The 25910-nt window shown below is 48.6% G+C and overlaps 2 protein-coding genes across 4 annotated transcripts in view; one reads left to right on the forward strand and one right to left on the reverse strand.

The window, feature by feature from the left end:
• EME2 (essential meiotic structure-specific endonuclease subunit 2) overlaps positions 1-3448 on the forward strand; it is a 30782-nt gene extending 27334 nt beyond the window's left edge. The window contains 5 exon segments of the mRNA XM_074964883.1: positions 2158-2212; positions 2322-2448; positions 3073-3157; positions 3160-3200; positions 3202-3448. Of these exon segments, the coding sequence (XP_074820984.1) occupies positions 2158-2212; positions 2322-2448; positions 3073-3157; positions 3160-3200; positions 3202-3448 (555 nt within the window).
• Positions 3449-8661: 5213 nt separating this feature from the next.
• Positions 8662-25877, reverse strand: SPSB3 (splA/ryanodine receptor domain and SOCS box containing 3). Of its 3 annotated transcripts, none has more exons than XM_074965827.1 (7): positions 25792-25877; positions 16386-16534; positions 14655-14832; positions 13185-13372; positions 11177-11279; positions 10191-10316; positions 8668-9727 (listed from the first exon to the last, which is right to left on the reverse strand). In XM_074965827.1, exons 2-7 carry the CDS (start codon positions 16512-16514, stop codon positions 9375-9377), a joined length of 1077 nt encoding a protein of 358 aa, XP_074821928.1. In that variant the 5' UTR covers positions 16515-16534; positions 25792-25877; the 3' UTR covers positions 8668-9374. The 3 variants fall into 3 exon arrangements, with proteins under 3 accessions (XP_074821930.1, XP_074821928.1, XP_074821929.1); XM_074965828.1 differs by lacking the exon at positions 25792-25877 and adding an exon at positions 22331-22543; XM_074965829.1 differs by lacking the exon at positions 25792-25877 and having other exon boundaries at positions 8662-9727; positions 14655-14776; positions 16386-16393.
• Between the last annotated feature and the right edge of the window lie 33 nt (positions 25878-25910).

Genomic DNA, 25910 nt, shown 5'->3' on the forward strand with positions numbered 1-25910 from the left:
AGATGCAGAGTGCCCAGATATGGAGTATGGGCTAGCGAGTTTTGTGGTTGGATGAACGGTGAAGGGAGGAAGCAGCGGTGAACACTGGCCATCATCTCCGTGCGGGTGGGGAGGAAGTATTTTTTCCCCACTGCTTGTGTCCTTTCCTCTGATAGACATTGTGACGGGTTCAATCACAGAAACCCCCTTGGGATTGTCATCTGATGTGCTGAGATTACCTCTGAGCCCATTTTCTCTGCCAATTTGGACCTTCAGAACCCAGCCTTGCTGAGCCAGACATGCCAGTCTGCTCCAACACAGACCCAGGGTCTGAACCACGTGCCCCAAAACCACAGACTTAACTGAAAACAGCTTAAGAAGTGCTCCTTTCTCTAGGACCCAGACACCCACCTCCCAGTGGGATCCAAACCCCAAATGAATCTGTTTTACTCTGTATAAAGCTTATACAGGGTAAACTCAAATTGTCTGCCCTTACCCATACACAAACTATGTAGCTGTGTAGGGCACTAGGAAATTTGGGGCATCAAATTGCCCCAAATTTCCTGGTGCCCTACGCAGCTGCGTGCTGCTCTAGTAGCCAGCCTGATCCCGCCAGGAAAGATGCCCCCACTCCTGCCACGTGCCCACTCCACCCCTTCCCCATAGCACCTGCTCTGCCCCCGCCCCGCCTCTTCCCACCACTGCTCTGCCCCAGCTCCGCCCCCACTCCACCCCTTCCCCTGAGCTACGGCCCCAGGGGATTGCAGCAGGGGTCAGGCACATCCTGCACTCACCAGGTGGCGGGAAGTGGAGTGACCTGACCCCAGCCTGCTCCGGCTCATGCTGGGGGGGAGATTCCCCCCTGCCCTCCAAGCCTGCTCCTGCCCCGCACAGACCTTGGGCACAGCCCCCACGGAGGCCTGGGGCCAAACATCTCCCCCCCTCATGGGAGGGCTGCGTAGGGCACCACAATGTCTAGGGGATGGCCCTTCTCTGGGTCTCCACCCCTCCTTCTAAATGGAAAAGCACCAGGTTTAAGATGGATTTCAGTACCAGAAGCCTCCATTCTTCCTGGCATGACTCACAGGAAGACTTGCAAGTAAGCAGAGCCATTTACAACCAATTGTCCTAGTTGATGGGAGCCATCAAGATTCCAAACCACCATTAATGGCCCACACTTTGCATTATTACAATAGGACCTTAGAGTTATAGTTTATATTTCTAGTTTCAGATACAAGAATGATACATTTATACAAACAGGATGACCACACTCAGTAGATTATAGATTTGTAATGATACCTTTTGCATGAAGCATATTTCAGTTACATTATATTCACACTCATTAGCACATTTTCATATAATCATATGGAGTGCAACATCACAGACGTATTTTCCCCTACTCCCCAGCCATTTCTGTAACAGAGCAGAAGTCAGCATTCATCTGTCTCACTTATGGTAGTCGCTGTCAAAAAGCCAGCATTTGCTAGTGATGATAGCATGCTTGTATCTAAGATAACCAAAATCTTTCTCCAGTACTTACAATTGGAGATAGCTGTGGTAATTGTTGGCAAATGTTGACTCTGTGATGACCCTTGCTGTAGTTCTTTGTATCTGTGCCATTTTATTGAGGTGCAAGCTCAGATAATACAGTGCCTAGGAAGATATTTTGTGATTGGAGCTTATGACTCTTCCATTACCACCTCCAGGCCCCAGCGGGGATCAGAGCCCCATTGAACCCTGTACATATACAGAGCAAGAGTCAGTTCCTGCCCTAGAGAGCATACAATCTAAACAGACCAGGCAGCCAAAGGGTAGGTGGGATCTTAACTGCACACCCACTTCTTGGTGTGCCCTGTGGAAACCATGGCCACACAACGGGTTTATAAATGTCTTGGTGACCAAGTACGTTCTTGTCTAATGAGAGACTTATAATCAGAAGGTTCCTCACAAAACCTTGTCATTCCTGGGGCACTTGTCAGTGTCCCTTGAAATGAATTCCATGCCCTGGAGTGGGTTATGACTCACTGGCTCACTGGGAACTAAGAGGGGATAAGCAGGCTTTACTGCTGTGCTGTGTAAACAGAGATAATGCACTTAGCCCATCCCTTCAAGCATAATCTGGTGGAGGGCCTTCTTGTGCCCAGATATATGTTTTCCTTCCTTGCTCCTCTCTCTCAGGGTCAGAGAGGGGCCTCTAAAAGGCTGACCCCTGTGAGCTGGAAGTCTGAGCAGGGTGAGTGCCTTTGGTGAAGTGTGGTGAGGTGCCTGTGGCTGGTATGCACAAGCCTGCTCTCAGCTTGGGATCGCTTTGCTCTGTGTCTTGCATGTTTCGCTCATTTTAGTTCTCCTCCAGGGGCTAATGGTGCTACAGCTCTGGGGTAACATTGAGGTCTGGTTCCTGGACACATGGCATGAGTTGAGCCAGCATGTTTCTGCGCTGACCAAGACAATAGCAAAACGCCCATACAAGTAAGTTTGTGTCACCCAGGCAGGTGCTCTTAACTCTCAACCAAATCCCAAGCCCAGAACATCAGCATCACTCTTTGTTCTGGTTGTGACTCTGACGCACTGTGGGAGCAGGGTTGATGCTGCTCCTGTGGCAGATCCTTATAGAGAAAGCCTTACACCCTGAACTCAGTGCCATGATGTTTCAGAGGGCTCCATGTGGAGGGGGTGAGGGGAGGGGGGAACCCAGGTTGTCTCCTGTCAGGGTATCCAGAATAGACTGGATGTAGGAATGTTCATTTCATGACTGTTCCTGTCCGGTTATTCGGCTCTTTCCCCTCCCCCATTGCCATTCACACACTCAGTACAATGTGCTCTGCCATCTAGGTGTTTGAGGGATAAGAGGCATAGGCTCAGAAATAAGAGCTGATGAGGAAAGTTAGGTGACAGTAGGACATGCCCTCTTAGCAGCCGGAGGGAAGGGGCCATTCTGAAGATGGAGAGGGTTGTGAGCTAATGGAGGAAAAATGCTGGTCCTGGAGGAACAGAGGTGGACTAGCCAGAAACCCTATTACAGAGGCTGCAGGAAAGATGTGATCTCCCAAACATGCACCACTGCGTGTCCTATCCTTGCATCTCTTCCTGCAGGAAACAGCTGGAGACCCAACTATTCCCCTTCTGCACTAATGGGGGCTGGTGCAGTGGCGTACATGGGGAGAAGGACAGGACAGGACTGCACTGCAAGAGGCGTGGAAGAGACAAATCCAGCAGTTTAACAGTCAGCCCTGTTGTGGCAGTAGCCATAGCAGCAGCATACCCTTCCCCAAGCCCAGTGCCAGGTTTACAATGGCACCAGTGGCTCCATGGAGCCGGGCCTGTGCCCAGAAGGGGCCCTGGCCTGCTCCACTTGCACTGCATCCTGAGACCCCACTGGCTCCCCGCCACCACTTGCTCCTCTCGGCCTGCCTGCCCGCTGGCCGAGAGCTCCTCTCTGCCCCCTGGGCCCACCCGCCAGCTTCTCTGACCCCTGGCAGAGGTCTCTGCTTCCCACTACCTGCGGGGCCCCACCTGTCTCCCTGGACCTGAGCAGCTTGGGACTGGTGTAGAAGCCTGGCCAGTCTCAGCTGCAGTGGGGGGAGGTGTGAAAGTCTGGGGGGATCGGCTGGACCCCTCCAGGCAAGTATGTCCTGAGGGGGCCTGGCAGGGACAGGCCCTGGCCTGGCTGATCACACCACTCCCGCGGAGATGGAGTGATTCCCCACCCCAGGACCAGCCCTGGCTGCGTTGCCAGCTCAGCCCAGCAGACATAGTCGCCTCCCAGGAGGGCCAGAGTGTGGCCGGGAGGCAGGGCATGGGGGAGTGGGTCTCTGGGGGGTGCTGGGTAGTGAGAGGGCAGGGAAGAGCCTAGTGTGTTGGTGAACTAGGGAGTAGGGTTGCCAACTTTCTACTTGCACAAAACTGAACATCCTTGCCCCCCCTGCCCTGCCCTGCCCTGCCCTGCCCCTCCTCAGAGGCCCCTCCCCTTCTCTAAGGCCCCTCACTCCCCCCTCACTCCATTCCCCCTCCCTCTGTCGCTAACTATCCCCACCCTCACTCACTCGTTCATTTTCACCAGGCAGGCTCCTCATGGCACTTACTTCAAGCAGCTCCCAGAAGCAGTGGTATGTCCCCCTTCTGGCTCTGATGTGGTGGTGAGGCCAGGTGGTTCTGCACGCTGCCCCATTTTCAGGCCCCACCCCTGCTGCTCCCACTGGCCAGGAATCGCAGCCAATGGGAGCTGTGGGGGGCGGTGCTTGGCATGGGGTCAGCGTGCAGCACTCTCTGGCTGCCCCTACATGTAGGAGCCAGAGGGGGGACATGCCAGCTGCTTTCCGGGAGCTGCATGGCGCAGAGGCTAGCAGGGAGCCTGCCAGCCGCGCTGCATGGCACCACCAACCGCACAGTCAATGGCCTGGTCAGCAATGCTGACAGGAGCCATCAAGATCCCTTTTTGACCGGGTATTCCGGTTGAAAACCGGGCACCTAGGCACCTTAGGGCAGTTAGGGAAGGCTATTGTCTCCCAAGTGTGGTATAACTGCTTAAAGGGGGGGGGGGGGCGCGTGGAGAATTAACCAGTGGTCTTGACTCCCTAGAGGGGAGTAGCTTAGCTGAGAGAGCAGACCAGACTAAAATCATCTGCATTTGGATAGCTGGGCACCCCAGCCCAGTCAATGCCAGACTAGCTAGAGAAAACTCTTGAACAAAAAGGGAGTGTGTATTATTCTCTTGCCTCCCACCCCAGAGATGTTAAGGTCAACAGCTTTAAAAATGGCCTCTCATTGGGTTCCTAAACTTTGACCACTTGTGTTTGAATTTTGGTAGGTGCTTGGTAGTCCCAGCTCCCCTTGACTCTAGGAACTGTGGGTTTTGAATGTTTCTGAAAATAAGACCCTAGCTCTTTACATTTGGGTCTCCATCTTGAAATGAGAATCCCCTCTTGCTTCAGTGGGACTCCAGGTAGCATTGCTCACTTACTTGGAGGAGGGAAACTAGGAAGGGACAGCAGATGCATAGAAATCCTTGTTATCAATGGCTATTCCATGGTGATAAATTAGTTTATTGGAAGAATGTAAGTAAACAAGCCGGTCAGGTCATTGTGTTGCCAAAGAAATTCTTTGTTCAACCACACTAATGTGTCCTAATGTAGGAGAGCAAGTGGTTAAGCTTCTTATCTAACAGATGTTCCAGGTCCCGTGACTGGAAAAGCAAGTCCAGTTCTCATTAATGATTTCATCACATTGGATGGTATTGGGCTCATCGCAGAGAATGCATGTAGCTAGTATGGGAACTTTTAAAGGAGCATCACTGTGGACATGTGGGTACTTCATTTCCTCCCACATCTGTTCTTAGAATGTTAAAGGGCACTCTGCAGTGCTTTCCAGACTTAGTTCAGCACAGCTGATATTGAAAGCTGAAGGTCTCAACCTCTACCATATGCATGTAAACTCCTTCATGATAGCTCCAGTTCAGACAAGAGTCTTCCAAATCACCTGCATCTAGCTACTTCAGGGGTAAGATTAGAGCTTTGCAAGAGGAAGAACCTTAACCAGAAGTCATTTGCTAACTGAGCTCCATCTGAGGAGAGGCTGGAAATGAGAGGGAGTTCATTTCCTGCTGCCATTCAGTACTGCTGAGGAGTGAGATTGTGGATAATGAAGACAGCAGGCTCCACAGCTCTTGCAAACAGGCAGGAGAGGAAGGAGGAGCATGCAAGTTTTTCCTGGTGCTGTACCTCCCCATGTTTGGTGGGAGGGGAAAGAGTTCACTTGCCCCAGCCTTGGGGCAGGTCTGATGTTACTTTGCCACAGGGAGCATAAGCATTAGACAGCAGAAGAGAACCACTTACCATTTCTATTTCAATCTAGCACCCTAATTGAGATCAGCTTTATTATCTTAGTACCCTGAGCCAGTCAGTCCTTACAACTCCAGGCACAGTACTGTTACAGGATGTTAGGATATAGATATTCAGGCCTGTCTGTAAAGGCCTGTACTTTAAGAATTTAGGGGTATTCTTATCACTTGGCTAGTTCTAGAAGTATAAAAGAAAGAATCAAAATCACTGTCTGCTGGTGTAAGGGCCTTCTCTTACTGTGACAGTCTGAGGCCCTGTGCTTAGGCTAAGGCCTTTGGCTAAGCAGCAGAGGCAGCCATAAGCTAGGAAGCGACAGGTCACATCCTCACATTCCAAACTAGTCACATTGAAAGAAGGTGCTATTGGGCTGTTAGGAATACAATCCTGTCCTGATAATGCCTATCACCTCCAGAGAAAGGGAAGTGCCTAGAAAATGTAAAAGGAAACAGCATCATGTCTGGCAAGAACTCACTTATCAATACTGGGATGTGAAATCCTCACTTCTGTATTGTTTTGTCATTATAGTTCCCACTTTGTTATTGTTTGTCTGTATAATCTCTGTCTGGTTCTCTGATTGTTCCTGTCTGCTGTATAATTAATTTTGCTGGGTGTAAACTAATTAAGGTGGTGGGATATAATTGGTTACATAATCATGTTACAATATGTTAGGATTGGTTAGTTAAATTTCAGGAAAATGATTGGTTAAGGTATAGCTAAGCAGAACTGAAGTTTTACTATATAATCTGTAGTCAATGAGGAAGTGAGGGGGCCTTGGTGGGAGGGGGTGGGTGTGTGTAAAGGGGGAAATGGGAACAGGGAATGAGGGTAAGGAAATTGGAACCATGTTTTGCTAAAGGGGGAAATGGGAACAGGGAATGGGAGTAAGGAAACTGGAATCCTGTTTGGTTAAAGGGAGAAATGGGAACAGGGACACAGGTGTAAGGCTCTGTGGTGTCAGAGCTGGGAAGGAGGATACTAAGGAAGGAAACTGGAATCATGCTTGCTGGAAGTTCACCCCAATAAACATCGAATTGTTTGCACCTTTGGACTTCGGGTATTGTTGCTCTCTGTTCATGTGAGAAGAACCAGGGAAGTAAGTGGGTGAAGGAATAAGCCCCCTAACACAGGATATGCCTGATGTTTTACCATGTGTTTCTGTTACATGTTCAATAACCTGTTCCCACCACTTTGTGTCCTGACTTGCTAGTTACCAAGATGGTGCCTATAGTTACAAGGTAACAGGACACTTTTTCCTCACTGATGTTTAAAGTCTTATAGATCAGGGTCACTTCTGAGCTGAGAAAGAGGTTCTTCCCTGACAGAAGGTCCGTGGGAACAGTTTCAGGCCACATGTGGATTATTTGCTGCCAAAAGAACCAGCCCCTTGTCAGTCCCTAATCCAGGAGTATTTCTTTCTGATACCCAGAAAAGGAACATACTTTCTGGCCTGCTACAGTCAGCTTGCAAATCTTGCACGATGATTATGCAAAATTACTGCTGATAAAGCTGTGTTGAGTTTCAAATCAGGTACCTGACACCAGGCCTGTCACACTAATAGATCAAGTGAGAGCTGTGTGGATCCCCCTGTCTGACTTACTAGGAGCCCTACATTATTCATCCATTCTTTGGGGCAATAAAACCAGAGTCTCAGTTATTAATTTGATTAATAGAGGAGGCAGCAAGTCAGATCCCTCCTTTCTCCTCACCTTACATAAAAGGTGCACCTAACTATCATAGTGTATCAGCCCTGAGATCCATCTAATCCAGTATCCCGTCTGACAATGGCCAGTACCAGATGCTTCAGAGGAAGAAACAAGACCTTTACGAGGCAGATGTGAGATAATCTGCCTCCAATACATCTTTGACACTACACCCCATATTCTTCATAAAAATAGTTATATGAATATGGCATAACTAAGATGTTTTATGCAAGATAGGTCATGTAAGGTATAATTGGAAAGGTTATGATTTGCTGATTATCCAATTTGCGTGCATGTATCATTTCTGTATCTGAAGTTAGGAATATTGACTATGTAACAATCACAACTGTGTGTGTACTTAGGGAATGCTCACCAGACAGTATGCACTCCCCCTGAATGGGCCATTAGGAAGAACAATAAGACTTTGAAGATACTAATAAATCCTGCCTTCCTGCAAAGGTTCCTGGGTTGCTGCTTTGACACTACAGGGTCAGGCGATTGTGTCACCTGGTACTAGACCCCCATCTTGGACTTTTAGTGTTTTTCCATTAAGAGGGCATGTGGGGGTCAGCCTGGGAAACAAAAGATTCCCACAATATGTAAATTCTATTTAAGGCTGGAGCATGTGTTAATTATGGTTGCTGGTTCTTCACTGAGTCCTGCTTTATAGGATGACTGCTGTAAACACCTAAGACTGATTAGGGGAGAAGGAAAGGCAAGCCTCTGAAGGGTACACCTGGAGATTTAAGCTGCAAACAGTGTAGTTTACCTTCAAAAAACTCTGCAACCTGCATAGAGCAATATTTACAGTGAGAAATTACTGTTTTATTAAGCCTAGTTTGCATGTTTTGTTTGAGTTGCTCAGTAATCTGCTTTGATCTATTTGCTATCCCTTATAATCACTTAAAATTTACCTTTTGTAGTTAAGGGGCTTGAGAGCCCATCACAGCAACACAGTGCAAGGGAAACCCAGGCTGGTAGGACAGGCAGCCTCAATGGGACCCCAGCACATTCAGTGGCAGCCCGAAAGGGGGGATCCAACCTGTCACAGTCTCCTCCTGGTTCTAATAGAAATTGGCTTAAATCCTGAAGCATGAGGTTTAATAGCCCTTCCAAGACTCATTATGATACTTTCAATATTCTTGAGAGCCACACTTTGTGTCATACCTTCATGGGCAGTTAAAGTAAACAGTATGTTTATTACCAGTTAATAGTCTTTGATACAGGAAAAGCAGCAGTACCCAACATGCAAAGCAGTTAAACAAGTCACAGGACTCAAATGAGATCATTTACAGATCAGCGCTAGCAAGTAAGCGCTCGTTCACAACAGTGCCAACAGTAAAGCATATAGATGCAATTTTAAGAGCCTCTCTCTAAACACTGCTGTTCTAGATCACGTCCCAGTGACCCGATGCCTTCATTGCAGGTGCCAAACCAACACATAACAGTTAGAAGGGTGGAGTGGCAACTGGCTTTGTCTTTTGATGGGATCATAAAGCCTGCTAGAAGAGACGCACATTTTGAAGCCAGGAAGCCGGTTTGAAAGCTTGCGTCTCTCCTGGAACAGTCTATTCCCTAGAGATCAGCTAGTGATGGTGGTAGTGAGTAGGAGAACGAAGCTAGAAAATTTTGCTGTAGGTTATCTGGGCTGCCTATTTCAAAGAAGTCACTCTCTCCTCAGTTGGGATAGGTTTTCAATGCAAGTGGCTGATGCGTGTAGCTTAAAAGATTTCAAGAGGGCAGAAGTCTTTGCAAACTTGATTAGAAGTTGGTGTCCCCATGAAGAGGTGTCTGGCCTGGATCACCCTCAGAGATAGTGAAGGAAACCACCCCCCAAGGCAGTTTGTTTGAAAGTAACTTATGTCCTCCTGCACCTCTTCCTTTGGCATGCCTCTGCATCCGAGCCACAGGAGCTATCTGAGTCGCTTCCTGACAAGGAGGAGGAAGAGGTGGAAGGCTTCAGTGTGCTACAGTTCATACTCAGCACCCAGCCTAGTTTGTTGTGTAGAACTTGCTTAAGTCCTGGGGGCAATGGCAGCACTTCCAGCGTATCCACATAGTTGGGCACCAGCTGGCGGAGGCGGTAACAGCAGAGGTACTGGAGCGACGTGTAGCTGGCGCATGAACGGATCACCTTCATGCTGCTTTTGGCTGCAGTGGAGCACACCATGGGGTAGAATTTCTTGTTCTGCAGTTTGGTAGCTGCAACTCCTGGGAGGAAATAAAATCAAGGAGGCTGGTGTTAGTCATAGGCAAGGGCACAATTAGGTAATTACCTATAATGCAGGGATATAGTTTCTAGGATGCCCTGTGATCTGAACTATCACCCCTTCTCCCACCTAAATGTGGGGTCTACAAACATATGGATAGAGATCTGGAAAGCAGGAGATATTTGAAGGCAGGCCTGTTGAAGTGAATAGTTGTTTTAGAGACACTCTGCTTTATGCACTTAATCTTCCTACAGTTTGCCATTTACAGAAGCCCACTATCCCCATCTTCAAACAGTCAGATGGCACTGAGACTTCCAAGAGGCAGCAACAAGCTGAAGACCCACCCAAAGGGTCAATGTTCCATAATTCATACACCCCTCCCTCCCTGGATGTTTTGTCCTATCACTTTGTTGTGCTTAAGGGTGGGTTTGGCTGGATGATGGCCACTTTGTCCCAACTCTTACCTATGCATTTCCTGTTTTTGAAGAAAGTGAGAGTTCCATGCCACGTGTCCAGATGAACCCCAATGATGGAGCCTTGGCCAAACCTTGAGGAGAAGTTCATTTTATCTCCCCTGTGGTGGAGTAATCCTTAGACAGACACACAGCAGATTAAGAAGCAATCCTACACTCTTTAGATCCATCCCACCTTCCACAATCTCTTCCTATTTTGTATAGACTGAAGGAATCAGCCATTTAATTAAAAAAAAACCCTAGATTTCCCCATGACCACCATTTTGCTGCCCCCCATCCCAGAGCATGTGAAGGGTCTTTGGCAGCTCAGGAGACAGCCAATGGTGGAATATACTCTTGCCTCTAGACCCATGGTCAAGTATAGGCCAAATGTGTTAAAGACTGAAAGTTGTTGCCCCTCTGTGGTGTGACAGCCTAAGTGAAATGAGCTAGGTGTTCTCACCAAGGCAGTGGGGAGGGAACCTTATTGGCAGTCTCAGCCATGGAGCAAACACAGAACAACAGAGATTGGACTTCCTTCACTCCTTTTTCAGGTGGAGACACTTTTTTTTTTGGGGGGGGGGGGAGGAGTGGTGGTTTTATGCTGTTATCTACAGAGGAGGTTGGGCATGGACAACGTTCAGCCTCTAGGTCAGTCTATGTATCTGGCTAAGGAAGTTACTTCACTGTATTTATAAAAGGAGAGAGAGACAGACCGACAGACTTTAAATGACAGAGGCAATCCTGATGGGAAAACAGCAACACCGGCAATATGCATTGATTCTCTCCACTGCCCAAATGGAAGGCTGGCTATGGGCAGCAGTTTCAGTCCAAGTCCATTAGGGATATCAGAGCAGATTCACAGTCCGGGTGACCATTTCAGTCTTATTCCCATCACTCAGAGCACTTCCACAATTGCTAGGATTAGGTTTCTTCATATCCATGAGCCTTCCCCATGAACTCTAAAGGCAGCAGTCCTCCTCCCTACCCTGCATTACCTGTGTATGAGAGTCCCCAGCTGTCTTCATCCTTGCCCAGCAGACTACAAAATGTATGGCGGTACTTGTCAAGATTCACATCTGAAGTCCCAATTCCCACCATCTGGATGGAGGTAGCCCATGCCAAAGAAGAAAACAAGATCTTTGTTTCTGCCATGGAACCACTCAGGGCTTTAAGCACAGCATAGCAGTGACACACAATACAGGAGTGTGACGCTCTGTATCTCGGAGAAACATGCTACACCCCCCATGTTCATCTTTATAAAATGATTGATTGGTATCCAATGCAAAGTTGGTCACATTGGGTGTCTTAGGAAGGCTCATGATGCACTGAGCATAGCTATTATAGTAACGTTATAGGTTATAATTTCATGTATGTAGTTATGAGGATGAAAATGTATCCTCATGGCTCAAAATAAGCCCTGGCAAAAACTCTCCAAGAGCAGAGAGGTAGTTCACACCTCACCAGGGCAGGTACGGGACAAACCCAGCCCAGCCTCACAGGAACAAAGGATCCTGGCCTAGGCAGCAACAAAAGAATCTGTTAGACTCTCAAGGGAGTCAACCCCCTTCCTTTGGTCAGTGTGGAACTGCAATGAGGTAATGCTCACCTGACTCTGAAAGGGGGGGGGGGGAGCCAAGAGGGAAGGAAGGACATGATAAAAGGGAGAGACGTTTGCCATGCTCTTCCCCTCTCTTCCACCTACATCTACAGACACCACACCAAGCAAGTGAAGTGCTGATCAAAGGGGAGAGCCTGGCTGAAAAGCAACCAGCCAGCCTGTGGTGAGAAGCATCTAAAGTTTGTAAGGACATTGAAAGTGTTAAGATCAGCTTAGAATGCGTTTTTATTTCATTTGACCAAATCGGATTTGTTATGCTCTGACTTATAATCACTTAAAATCTATCTTTATAGTTAATAAATCTGATTGTTTATTCTACCTGAAGCAGTGCGTTTGGTTTGAAGTGTGTCGGAGACTCCCCTAGACTCATATAAGCTTGCAGTGTCCAGCGGGCATAACTGGATACTGCAAGACAGAGGTTCCTAGGGTTGTGGCTGGGATCAGAGATATTGGCTAGTGTCATTCGGTTGCACAATCCAAGGAGCAGCTTACATGCCAGAGGCTGTGCGTGAACACCCCAGGAGTGGGGTTCTCACAGTAAAGCAGGGTAAGGCTGCCTCCCAGCGTCAAGGATTAGAGTCACCTAGCAGATCACCGGTCCAGACAACACGAGGGGAACGTCACAAGGAGTTTCACCTTTGGGTCTCTCCCTCTGCTACTTTTATTAGCATGTCCCAATAGGCTCCACTGGAATCTCTGGGCAAGTTACAGGTTTTATTCCTGCACTCTAGGAGTTTACTATTTATCTGAGTGAGGCAGGCAAAGCAGGAGATGGTCACATCAAAAGCCAACCAAAGGGGGAGTGGAAAATGGTGATTGTTAGGTGAATAGTAACTTCTTTATCTACATGCTCCAGTGCTGTTCCAGCGTTCATCACGTTAGGAACTAGTCAGAAAACCGTGCATCTCTGACTGGACAGGCATCTGGCATTTCTCTGCATTCTGTCACTCCAAGCACTGTGCGGCAGGGCCCCATCTCTCTATTTTGTCATGTTGAGACAATCACTGGTGACCTACAAATAATAATGTAACAAAAGGCATGAAGGAGAGCCAGGAGATGCGAGTCCTATACATGACCTCCACTGACTCCGAGATCTCAAGTAAGTCATTTAACTTCTCTGCTTCAGTCTAATTGAAGTTCTTGGGCTCAATATTGGGGTATTGTGATGACATTTAATGGCCTGTGCTACGCAGGTCAGAACAGATGATCTAATGGTCCTTCAGCCATTAAACTGTTAGTTTCCCTGTCTGGTAGCTGAGGAGGATTCCAGTTTTTGTGAAGTACTTTGAGAGCTATTGATGAGGCATGCTGTCAAGTACTGTTTTGTTAAAAGCTCATCTATATCTGTGCACCTACGTGTTCCTAAACAGCTTGGCTCAACATACCATGTCAGTGCCATAGACTGGAGAGGTCATCTTGATCTCCCAGAAGTGCTGCCCCTCCGCCAGCTCCTTGTTCCCACGGATAGCAGCAGTGCCACAGCTGTACTCCATGTGGAAGTTCACCTTGCGGTTGTCACAGGTCAGGAGGGTTGCAGTTGATTTGTTCACGTCATCCCACACCCACTCAAAGTCTGTTCAGAAAAAAAGACAGCATCTTTAGGAGGTGGGGCTATATGGGATCACACCAACCCAGAAATGTAACAGTTTAACAGCCTTTAAGATTTTTATAATCTAGCAGGCTAAATACCAAGCTGGGTTAGTTGAACAGTCAGCTTGCTAAAACCCAAGACCTTTTTGCTGTATTCTGGCTAGGGATGTCATGCCAGCGTGGTCCATCCTTAACCACATCTGTCACTATCAACAAACAATAGTTCTCATTTTGAGGTAACACCAGAGCTCAGATGTGCAAGCAACTTGTCCTACAACTGCAGTTACCTAACACTGTCACATACATAACAGCTGTCAGCTAGCATGCGAGGTTGGGATGGAATCCAGGCCATGAATGAGACAGAGTAATGTTGCCTTTAGTATTTATTACAAACAGCAACGTCAATCTGAAAGACAGGCAGGAAATGACCCAGATGATGTCTAATCTGGGAAAATGAGAATGTAAGACACTTCTAGAGCATCCTTGAGTTTTGGAGAATCCCATTTTTATTCCCTTTAGGCTCATGAAATTACAGCCAGAGGGCAAGCAGTGTTCTGCCTTCTCATTCCTGACATATGAACACCCCCACCATCTGGCCAGGCCCAGATTTTATCTAGCTCTCCTAAGGCACAGTAAGCCTGATCTTAAATACTCCTTACTGCCTGACCAGTTTGCTAATTGTGCTGAGTTTGATCCTTGTTACATGTACACTGCCCCACAGTTCAGACTACAGGTGTGTGAACAGCAATGCACACTGGATTACATTCATATAAAGTAGGAACCATTTCATTTGTACCTGCAGCATCCACATGTGGGAGTTATAGCACGTTGGTGTGCACTGCTATTCGCTCCCCAGAAGTTCATGGCGGGGCAGTGTAGACATGCCCTGGGATGTACCCAGGAAGTTCAGTTTCACTTGTGGCCTAAGCCAGATTTGAAACCAGGCCCCCCACACGTGAGATCTGGTGTATTAACATCTTTAGAGTTTAGCCTGTGAATCATGCAGGATAATATACTGGTTATCTTCCCAGTTTCCCTACGGAATGTGTCATAAGAACAAAACAGCACACCATGCAGGAATAGCACAGGTTATATTTTCCCCACTAAGCATGCAGTGGTAGTCCCCTCCCCATTCTCTACAGATGAGCAAGTGGCACCACCATCTGCATAACATGAGGGGACCCTGAAACATATGGGCAAAGAGAAAGCAGCACAGCTCAAACCCCAGAGGAATAGCAAGAGCAGTTTAAGAGCTGCTTCCTTACACTCATCCTCTTCACCACACTGGCAGTCCTTGACACGATGGATGGTGTGCAGACTGGAGCAGTACGGAGTCTCATTCTGGTTCTCACAGTTGCAGTAGGACTCTCCTGTCACAGGGATGGCGCTGGGGATGGAGGGCGAGAGGGAAGGAAACTCTGGCTCAGAGTCAGAGTCACTGTGCTGCCATGGAAAAGCAGAAGGATACCATCAAAGCTAAAATTTGAGGGCCATCCCATAGCTTGAGCAGTGCTTTACAAAGCCATGGCTTGACACTCCTTGTATTGCAGTAATACCCAAAGGTCCCAGCGGGCACATGCCCAAAAGAGCCCACACAGATGAGTGGATGGGGAAGGATGCAAAGTTCAAGCGAAGTGAAGGAGGATGACAATAAGCACACTGCATTCTTGATTTTACATCACTGACATGATTTAGGGATGTATGAGGTTGAAAGGAGGAAACAGGACAGACACAGGGTAGGGAGAGCGAGATTGGGCAGCTGAGGGATTGACATGGAAAAAGGGGCTAGGATGCTACCAACAGTAGTACAGCAAGCAAGGGGGAAAATGTAGAGTGCATTTCAGGAGTGAGGGAATGGTGGCTTCAAGCAGTAACCGCTGCTGCTCCTCATGTGGAAGAGAGGGCAACACTCCACTTTGGCTTCTGTCTTAGGGGACAGATGATTGGAAGGCCTCACACTTAAGATACTTTCATTAAAAAGCTTTTGCTTACTGTGGTGTATGGACACAGAAGACAAGTAGTTACAACAGCATCTAAACATTACTATCCCTATATGCCAGCAGATCAAACAGCTGAACCTAAACCGATTTCTTTTATGCAGTGTTTGTACTTCATACAAGATACAGGGCCAGACTCTAATCTCAATGACTTCAGTAAATTACTCTAGATTTACACTGGTGTTAGATAATTAGCCCACTGTTTCCTATGTATTCCTGCTCCATTGCCCAGATTGAAAGTCATGCTTAAAGGCTACAATGACTCTTGGATTTTGTACGACTCTGGCTCATTTGTGCATAGCCCACCCCAGTGCTCGCTTGTCCTTTGCAAATTGTTTCAATGTTCAGGCCAAACATCTAGAAACACACAATTCTGCCTTTTCTCTTCTCCGCTTTCCCTTTCACAGAAGTGACCTTGCAGAATTTATAGAGAACGTTACCACTGTAGAAACTTTAAGTCACTCTGACAGGACTGAAGGAAAACATAATTATACATTGTCCCTCTGAATTCACTGGGCCAATCAGGTGTCTGAGTCAATCTTACCCTCATACCAATGTGCACCGTGCTAGGGAGTTTAACCTGTATAACTAGGAGCTGAGGGAAAGCCAGCTGAAGGAGGTCAGCAGCTATTTTAATTTATCCCTTCTTACATGGTTCTATTTCTTTTCCTCCTTCATTCCCACCTTCCAGCTCTTCTACATCAATTTATACCAAGTGAGACAAATTCAGAGGTGGTGTGTCAAGGGGACTTGTAAGTTACAGGCTGGTAACTGGGTGAGAGTCCAATTTGCATCAGCTTAGATGCCCTGTAAGCTTAGGTTACTGGAATCTTGTCTGAATATGGTCCACTGTGCATACTATTGCCACACTGGGCACCTAGCCCTCAAGCCACTAGTCACCTGCATCCTGGGAGGAGGAAAGGTTTCCTTAATGGGTGTTTAAAAATATCCTCTTCTAAAGCATGTTTTAACTTTGGGATCCTTAATATTCCAACCTACCTGCCCATCAGAGTCATAGCCCCACCCATGTGCTCCAGAGGCCAAAGCTACTGCCCGTGCATCTGCATCCCGGCGTACCCCATTCAGGACAAAGTGCCAGGCCCTGCTGTTGCGTGTGCGTCGTGCCATGGTGTTTTGATACAGATAATCTGCAAAATGGGAAGGGAAGAAAATAAGATTACCCAGAGCAGCAGAGTCAACCGGAAAGGATCTATTTGGGCACCACCTCCTTCCAGTGGTCATCAGGCTCTACCCCCTCTCCTGGCCACCTTGTGAATAGGTTTGGGATAGCCAGGCTCAGGTCAAACCAGGGCCTTCGCCATGGCCTTATGGAACCTCTCACACCACTACTCTCTGGCTAGACTAGTAAGACACACACCTTTCACAGCATGGTCAATGCTACACCTGTTGGCCAGCAGGGGTTGCTGCTGAGCAATACAAGCATAAACCTACCCTCAGGAGCCAAGCTCACCACCTCTGCAGAGCTCCCAGCCCAAACTGGCTGAAAGAAATACTAGGATCTACTTCACTTTGAACTCAGCATGTTGAACTGGGTTACCAGAAATACTCCTAGAAGCACAAAGGGTGGAGGCAGTGCCACCCTGCACTAGCACATAAGGGAGAACTGCTACTGCACGAACCACCCAACACCCTCACCTTTGTCCTGAAAAGAGATGAAGATCAATAATTGATATATGCAGGCTCCTGTGGGTCCAGTAACTACACCATGCATAGCCAAGTTCTGATATTAAACTCTCCCATTCTTAGCTGTCTATGGCATTGCCGCCTGGCTCTACAGTCACTACACAAGTTGATGTGTGTGTGCGCCTGTCTGCTCATCTTTGACTAATTGACTATAATGGGAAGAGGAGAAGAGAGACCAACTTCTTGCTGTACAGGGACAATGATCTTTTCATCAGCTTGTCCTGACTTTCCTCAAGAACAAAACTTCTTGCGTGTTTCTGAATTCTAGCCAGCTGCGTCTCAGAGACCAGGTTTGGGGAGGTTCTATTTCCCCCAGACAGATCAGAACAAGTTTCTAGCCATTACAGCAAAAGCTCACATAAGAAAACAGAAGAGCTAATTCTTGTTGCTCAATCCCCTCCTTTCCCCCCTAGAATCTCCTTTTAATATGTCACACACAAAAAACCCCTCCCTCCTCCTTAGAGCTTTCCATGGGGTTCCACACCTCTTCCAAACATCCCTTAGCCCTGGTCTACACTACGAGTTTAGGTCGAATATAGCAGCGTTAGATCGATTTAACCCTGCATCCGTCCACACAACGAAGCCATTTTTGTCGACTTAATGGGCTCTTAAAATCGGTTTCTGTGTTCCTCCGCAGCGAGGGGATTAGCGCTGAAATAGACATCACCGGGTCGGATTTGGGTTAGTGTGAACGCAATTCGACGGTAGTGGCATCCGGGAGCTATCCCAGAGTACTCCATTGTGACTGCTCTGGACAGCACACAGGAAAAGCACCGGAAACTTTTGAAGTTCATTTCCTGTTTGGGCAGCGTGGCGAGCTCATCAGCAGAGGTCACCAGGCAGTCCCAGAATCGCAAAAGAGCTCCAGCATGGGCCAAACGGGGTGTACGGGATCTGATCACTGTATGGGGAGAGGAATCCGTGCTATCAGAACTCCGTTCCAAAAGACGAAATGCCAAAATATTTGAAAAAAATCTCCAAGGGCATGAAGGACAGACGCTATCACAGGGACCCGCAGCAGTGCCGCGTGAAACTTAAGGAGCTGAGGCAAGCCTACCAAAAAACCAAAAAGAGTCAAACCTCTGCTCGGAGTCAGAGCCCGAGCCCCAGACATGCTGCTTCTATGATGAGCTACATGCAATTCTAGGGGGTGCCCCTACAACTACCCCACACCTGTACATGGACTCCTGCAAGGGAGTCTCATGCAACAGGGATGAGGATTTTGCGGACGAGGAAGATGATGAGGAGGGGGAGGCTGAAGATCGCTTGCCTGGTATGCACTGAGAAACTGTTCTCCCTGACAGCCAGGAGCTGTTTATCACCCTGGAGACAGTACCCTCCCAACCCGGGCTCCCGGACCTTGAAGGCGGAGAAAGATTAGTTTGCCCTGAAGACTTGGGATTCATTCGCAGCCAGTACAGCTACTGGAAAAGTCTGTTAACGTGTTTGGGGATGGAACGGAAATCCTCCAGGGACATCTCAGTGAAGCTCTCCTGGTGGTACTCCCAAAGCCTTTGCAAAAGGTTTCTGGGGAGGGCAGCCTTATTGCGTCCTCCATGGTAGGACACTTTACCACGGCAGACCAGTAGCACGTAGTCTGGAATCATTGCATAAGAAAGGATGGCAGCGTGATCCCGGTGTTTGCTGGCATTCAAGCAACATCCGTTCTCTATCTCTGTGTTATCCTCAGGAGAGTGATATCATTCATGGTCACCAGGTTGAAATAGGGGAATTTTATTAAAGGGACATTCAGAGGTGGCCGTTCCTGCTGGGCTGTTTGCCTGTGGCTGAAAAGAAATCATCCCTGCTGTTAGCCACGTGGTGGGGGGAAGGGTGAAGCAATCATCCCAGATAATTGGGTGGCTTAGTTGGGTTTGTGCTGCATGTTAACCCGAAAACATCAGCCCCTCCTTTTAAATGGCCAGTGTCTCTTTTTCAAATTTTACTCTCCCTTTTTTTCCCCTCCCACAGCTGCAAAGGTTCCAACGCTGCAACTAGCATCTCCGTCCCAGAGGCTAGTGCAGATAAGAAGGCAAAAAAAAAAAAAAAAAAACAACGCACTCACGATGAAATGTTCTCTGAGCTCATGCAGTCCACCCAAACTGAAAGAGCCCAGCAGAATGCATGGAGGCAGACAATGGCAGAGTCCAGGAAAGCACAAAATGAACATGAGGACAGGAGGGACGCATGAGAGGACAGGTGGCGGAATCATGAGGAAAGGTGGCGGCAGTATGATGAGAGGAGGCAGGATGGAACGCTGGAGGATCAAACTGATATGTTCTGGCGTATGGCTGAGGTGCAGGAAAGGCACTGACCGCCACTGCAGCCCCTGTGTAACCAACCGCCCTCCTCCCCAAGTTCCATAGCCTCCTCACCCAGACGCCCAAGAACGCGGGGGGGGGGGGGGTTCCCCCTCCGGGCACCCAATCACTCCACCCCAGAGAACTGCCCAAGAAACAGAAGGCTGGCATTCAATAAGTTTTGAAATGCAGTGTGACCTTGTCCTTCTCTCCTCCTCCCGCGCACCCCACCCAGTGCTTCCCTCCTCCCCCACCCCTCCCGGGCTACCTTGGCAATTATCCCCCTATTTGTGTGACGAATTAATAAAGAATGCATGAATTTGAAACAAGAATGACTTTATTGCCTCTGCCAACAGTGATCGAAGGAGGGAGGGGAGGGCGGTTGGCTTACAGGGAAGTAGAGTGAACCAAGGCCGGGGGGCGGGGGGGTGGTTCATCAAGGAGAAACAAACAGAAGTGTCCCACTGTAGCCTGGTCAGCCATGAAACTGGTTTTCAAAGCTTCTCTGATGCACAGCGCACCCTGCTGTGCTCTTCTAACCGCCCTGGTGTCTGGCTGTGCGTAAGCCAGACGATTTGCCTCAACCTCCCACCCCACCATAAATGTCTCCCCCTTACTCTCACAGATATTGTGGAACACACAGCAAACAGTAATAACAATGTCGCCTTAGAGACTAACAAATTTGAGCATAAGCTTTCGTGAGCTACAGCTCACTTCATTGGATGCATCCAATGAAGTGAGCTGTAGCTCACGAAAGCTTATGCTCAAATAAATTGGTTAGTCTCTAAGGTGCCACAAGTACTCCTTTTCTTTTTGCGAATACAGACTAACACGGCTGCTACTCTGAAACCAGTAATAACAATGGGAATATTGGTTTCGCTGAGGTCTAACTGAGTCAGTAAACTGCACCAGCGTGCTTTTAAACGTCAAAATACCCATTCTACCACCATTCTGCACTTGCTCAGTCTACAGTTGAACAGCTCCTGACTACTGTCCAGGGTGCCTGGGTATGGCTTCATGAGCCATGACATTAAGGGGTAGGCTGGGTCCCCAAGGATAACTATAGGCATTTCAACATCCCCATTCTGGTCTGGAAAGTAAGTCCTTTCCTGCAGCTGTTCATCCTGAAGATGCGAGCGTCATGTACCTTTCCCGTGTTGATGTTGGTGAAACATCCCTTGTGGTCCACCAGTGCTTTCAGCACCATTGAAAAGTACCCCTTGCGGTTTATGTATTGGCTGCCTTGGTGGTCTGGTCCCAAGATAGGGATATGCATTCCGTCTATTGCACCACCACACAGTTAGGGAATCCCATTGCAGCAAAGCCATCCACTATGACCTGCACATTTCCCAGAGTCACTACCCTTGATAGCAGCAGCTCAGTGATTGCGTTGGCTACTTGGATCACAGCAGCCCCCACAGTAGATTTGCCCACTCCAAATTGATTCCTGACTGACCAGTAGCTGTCTGGCGTTGCAAGCTTCCAGAGGGCTATCGCCACTCACTTGTGAGCTGTGAGGGCTGCTATCATCTTGGTATTCTGGTGCTTCAGGGCAGGGGAAAGCAAGTCACAAAGTTCCATGAAAGTGCCCTTATGCATGCGAAAGTTTCGCAGCTACTGGGAATCATCCCAGACCTGCAACACTATGCATTCCCACCAGTCTGTGCTTGTTTCACGGGCCCAGAACTGGCGTTCCATGGCATGAGCCTGCCCCATTGCCACTAGGATGGCCAAATTGCCGAGGCCCGTGGTTTGAGAGAAATCTGTGTCCATGTCCTCATCACTCTCCTCACCGCTGCCATTGCCTCCTCGCCTGCTTTTGCAGGTTCTGCATATACTGCATGATAATGCGCGAGGTGTTTACAATGCTCACAACTGCCGTGGTGATCTGAGTGGGATCCATGCTTGCCGTGGTATGGCGTCTGCAGGAGAGCAGAGTTTCAGGGGAAGTGGTGGTTGGATGACCAGTTTTTCAGACCTACTGCACCGTCTGCTGCCAGGACACAACAGCTGAGTGGGCTGCACACTTGCTGTGGTATGGTGAGACAAGAGCAGCCAAGCAGAGTTGCAGTGGAAGCGGCCCTGCGAGACCACCAGGAGAGCAGAGTGCCAGCGGAAGTGGTGGATGATAACGGTCATATAGAGGATCTGCGAGGTGGATTCATGAGAGGAGGAGAGCAGAGTTGCAGCAGAAGCGGTGGATGACGACGACGGTTAGCAGTCCTACTGCACCGTCTGCTGAAAGCAGTATGGAGCTTGCACAGAAAAAAGGCACGAAACGATTGTCTGCAGTTGCTTTCACGGAGGGAGGGACAACTGACGACATCTACCCAAAACCACCTGCGACAATGTTTTTGCCCCATCAGGCATTGGGAGCTTAACCCGGAATTCCAATGGGCAGCGGAGACTGCGGGAACTGTCGGATAGCTACCCACAGTGCAACGCTCCGAAAGTCGACGCTAGCCTCGGTACTGTGGACACACTCCGACTTAATGCGCTTAGTGCATTAGTGTGGGGGGACACACAATCAACTGTATAAAATTGCTTTCTAAAAAAATCGACTTCTATAAATTCAACCTAATTTTGTAGTGTAGACATACCCTTAAACTCATGTGCAATCCCTCTAGTTCTGAAAATGCCAAGTTCCTTTAGAGCAAACATGCTAGAGGGCTCCTTGCCCCACACAGCCCCGCTGTTGAGGGGTCTCCCTGGCCTATGCAGCTCTTAATTATTTTTTGCTAATGAAATAAAAAGGTACTGGCCTAAGCCTGCCACTTTATCATTCACTGTACTCTCCCACCCCCATTCTAAGAGAGAAAGATCCATCTCTTAGCCTCTTTAACAGATCTGTGGAAAGGGGGCTGCCTGTATATTGTACTGCCACAGACTCCTCAGTTTTGAGTTAGAGGAAAGGAGTAAAGAAAAATAAGTGGTATTTACCAGCATTTTACACAACACACACATCTGAGATTCAGGTGATTTTCTGTTCTTCCCTGTGACCTATTTCTACCTCCCTGTGGGATGCCCAGAGATTTGGTTCAGAGCACTGCTGATAGTGAGGGAACTGAGAACGATTGGTCTAGATAATACTTAGTCCTGACATGAGTGCAGGGGACTGGACTAGATGACCTTGCAAAGTCCCTTCCAGTCCTACGATTTCTGTGAGTCTATTCCCAGTCTACCCCTTCTGAAATACAGGCACTCCGATTCCTCATTCTGTTCCTAAAGCAGGAAAGAAAGTGCTGAATATCGGACCAGCCCTGCCCCAGGAGACCCTGTGGAAACCCTTATGGTATAATACCAGCTTCCTCTTCTTTCCACACACACCTGATTTTGGAGCAGCTCATATGATTTGCAATCTATGGCCAGAGTTCTAAATGGGAGGGGAGACATATTTTATTCCTGAGAATCAGTTCTAAGTGTAAATACACCTCTACCCTGATATAACGCAGTCTGTGCCAAAAAACTGAGCCAAACAAACAAACAAAAAAAGCTTACCACATTATATGTGAAACCGTGTTATATCAAACTTACTTTGGCCCCCCTGCTCCTTGTCCCCTGACCACCCTCTCCAGAGACCCCCATCCCTAAACACCCCCAGGACCCCACCCCCTACCCAACCCCCCTGCTCCCTGTCCCCTGACTGCCCCAACCCCTATCCACACCCCCGCCCCTGACAAGCACTCACTGGCAGCGGCGGTAAGCGGAGCAATGTGGCCCCAGCCCGCTCCACTTCTGCCAGCTCCCAGCTGCGGTGCTCCACTTCCGCTGTCGGTGAGGTTGGGGAAAGGATGCCCCCAGCACTCACCTGCAGCAGGAAGCAGAGCGACGCGGTCCCAGCCCGCTCTACTCCTCCAGCTCCCAGCCGCGGCACTCCACTTACCAAAGCCGGTGAGTGCTGGGGGCATAAAAGAACACACCCAGGGACGGGTGGAAACGTGGAAACTGAGATTGAGTCAATCTGTACCTCTAGACTAACACCCAATCAGGTACCTTTGAAGGAGGGGAGAAAGAAGAGAATGTCCATATCCAAATGTGATTTACTTCTAGCCCAGGGAGACTGCAGGCAGCAGGAAGTACATGAGTCAGACAAAGCCTAATTATTGACAAACAACCCCAAGAACCAGCTTAGTCTTTATTCAGCAGAGACTTGAGAACCATTCTTCTTCCTTTTTATAAATTATAATTGGATCTAACCTGTGATGGGGAAGGGAGAGCAAGTCTCAATTAGTGAGCAAAGATTAAAGGCCCAACCCCGCTGCTGCTGAGGTCAAGGAGTTTTGCCAGAGGTTCATGTGGGAACAGGATTGGACCCTAAATAGATTAATGGAAAACCTGCACCCACCGTTACTTGTTAAGCATCAGCAGAATGCCAAGTTGTTTAAACATTGCTACTACACAGAAAGAGGAGATCAGAGATCTCCAGGGGAGAATGGAAAAGATTCATTATTGGTGCCCAAGCTGATAAGAGAGTGAAGTGCTAGCATGACACAGAAAAAGTTAGCCTGATCTTACACATCAGAAGTTAAGCCTGTTTGAAAGCAGAGCCTGTGAGAAGAAGAAAGATACTAGGGTAAGGCTAGAGGGCCAATAACCCAGAAGCATGGATTTAGCCCATAGGTAAGGGAGAATCGTGGAGGTGTGGGAGGGGTGATACTCCACAGGGAAGGGCAAAGATTGACTTCCAGTGTAAGACACAAAAACAGTATTTGTAAAGACACTGGGCAATACAATATATTTTAAGCCACTGCATAAAGCATTAAAAGCCATAGTCATAAAAAGAGAGAAATAAGAACAATTTGAGGCATCTTAGAAGCAGAAGAAACAGAAAACAGCACAAGAGAGGGAAAGGTTAATATAGACTCAAGAGTGGCTATACTCAGTCATCTAGGACGGAGAAAGAAAAGTTTAGACACATTTTTAAAAGTCATGCACAAAGAACTCAGACAGATTTCAGGGAAGAGACAGTCCCATGGCCGAGGGCCCATCAGAGCACAGGCCCATTGTCATACTGACCCAAGACAGGGGGATTGCCACAAGCCAGGCGGCGCATGATCACAGATATCTGGGGCAGTACAAGGTCTGAGGAAGTCTAGAATGAAGCTTTACCTGATTTGCATGCAAGGTTCCAAGGCCCAGCAGTACCAGTTTCAGGTCTATGTGGCACTTGATTGGCAGCTAACAAAGAATGCCAGGATCAATGTAATATGATGATGGTTGCTCAGAGCAGCAAGCAAATTACCTCCTGCAATCTGCTCAGCAGGTAAGTAAGTGACAGAGTTACCCTGTCAGGAAGGAATTAGAGTAACTGAGCTTCCTAGTCAGGAGGGCAGGTGATGCTGCTGCTGCGAGGTCAGCATGGGATAAACAAAGGAGCAGCCTGCACAACTACAAGAGCCAGGTTGAAGTCACACTCAACACACCATGAGGGCAAAAAGCGATGCCATGCTGCACAGTACCCCATAGAACGTTTCCCAAATGCACAGGGACAGTAAGGAAGAAAGAGCAGCTCAATAACAATGACCCCATCTACCTAGCTACACAGATTCTGTTCCCTTAGGATGCAAACAAGGTAGCCACAGGGCTACAGCTGGCAGAATCAGCCATTTGTCCAGGCCAGGGCTCTAACTGCAGAATCCCTGGGGCACAAGAGGGGTAGGGTGATGTCACTAGTGTGCAACTGACACTCAAGTCTGTGGGTTTGAAGAGTGACTTTGCCTAGAGCTCTCAGGTACAGACCAGCACCACAAACGGCAATTCTGTACTTCTGAGGTTCTTACACCAGACTCATCTCTATGGTATCCAAGGCAGCATCAATCCCTCAGCGATGACACAGAGGTGACACAGATTGGCTCCTATCTGCTAGAGATGGCCGGGACCAGACCAGTTCCAGACACCACCCCACTCCCTTATACTCATAGGAAGCCCAGCCTGGCCAGACACGACTGACCCCAGTACAAACCCAGCAGGCGTTCGGAGAACCAGGGACTGAGCCCAGACTAGAATCAAACCTGGCTATGCCAGGGGAGGGGAATGGGGGTGGCTAGCGAGCAGTATGGGGTCCCCCGTCGTCCCACACAGGACAAAGACTGACCCCACAGAGGGGGACAGTTTTTAAAGCACCCACAGATCTACATCCGCTTCCCTAAACAGACACAGATTTATTCCTCCTCCCACAGACAGCAGCCCCCCAACAGAGCACAGATCCCCCCGCCCAGGAACAAGCTGCTGGCTCACCCTCCCTGTACAGATTCCCCCTCCCCCCACCCAGGGACCGGCCGCAGGCTCATCCCCCTCCCCAGCCTGGGGACAAGTCGCAACCGCATAACCCGCTTTGGAACAGGCTAACCCCACTCCCTCGGCCAGGGACCGGCCGCAGCTTCATCCCACTTCCCCCTTACCTACTCCGCAGCGCCCGCCTAGCAGCTAGGCCACCCTCGCTCTCCTTCTGACCTACTTTCCCCCTCCCAAGATATAAACAATTCACCCTCTGCACCGCCCCTTCCGCGCCCATTGGCCG

This window comes from Natator depressus, chromosome 10 (assembly GCF_965152275.1).
Source record: "Natator depressus isolate rNatDep1 chromosome 10, rNatDep2.hap1, whole genome shotgun sequence".
In the NCBI taxonomy this organism is placed as follows: Eukaryota; Metazoa; Chordata; order Testudines; family Cheloniidae; genus Natator; species Natator depressus.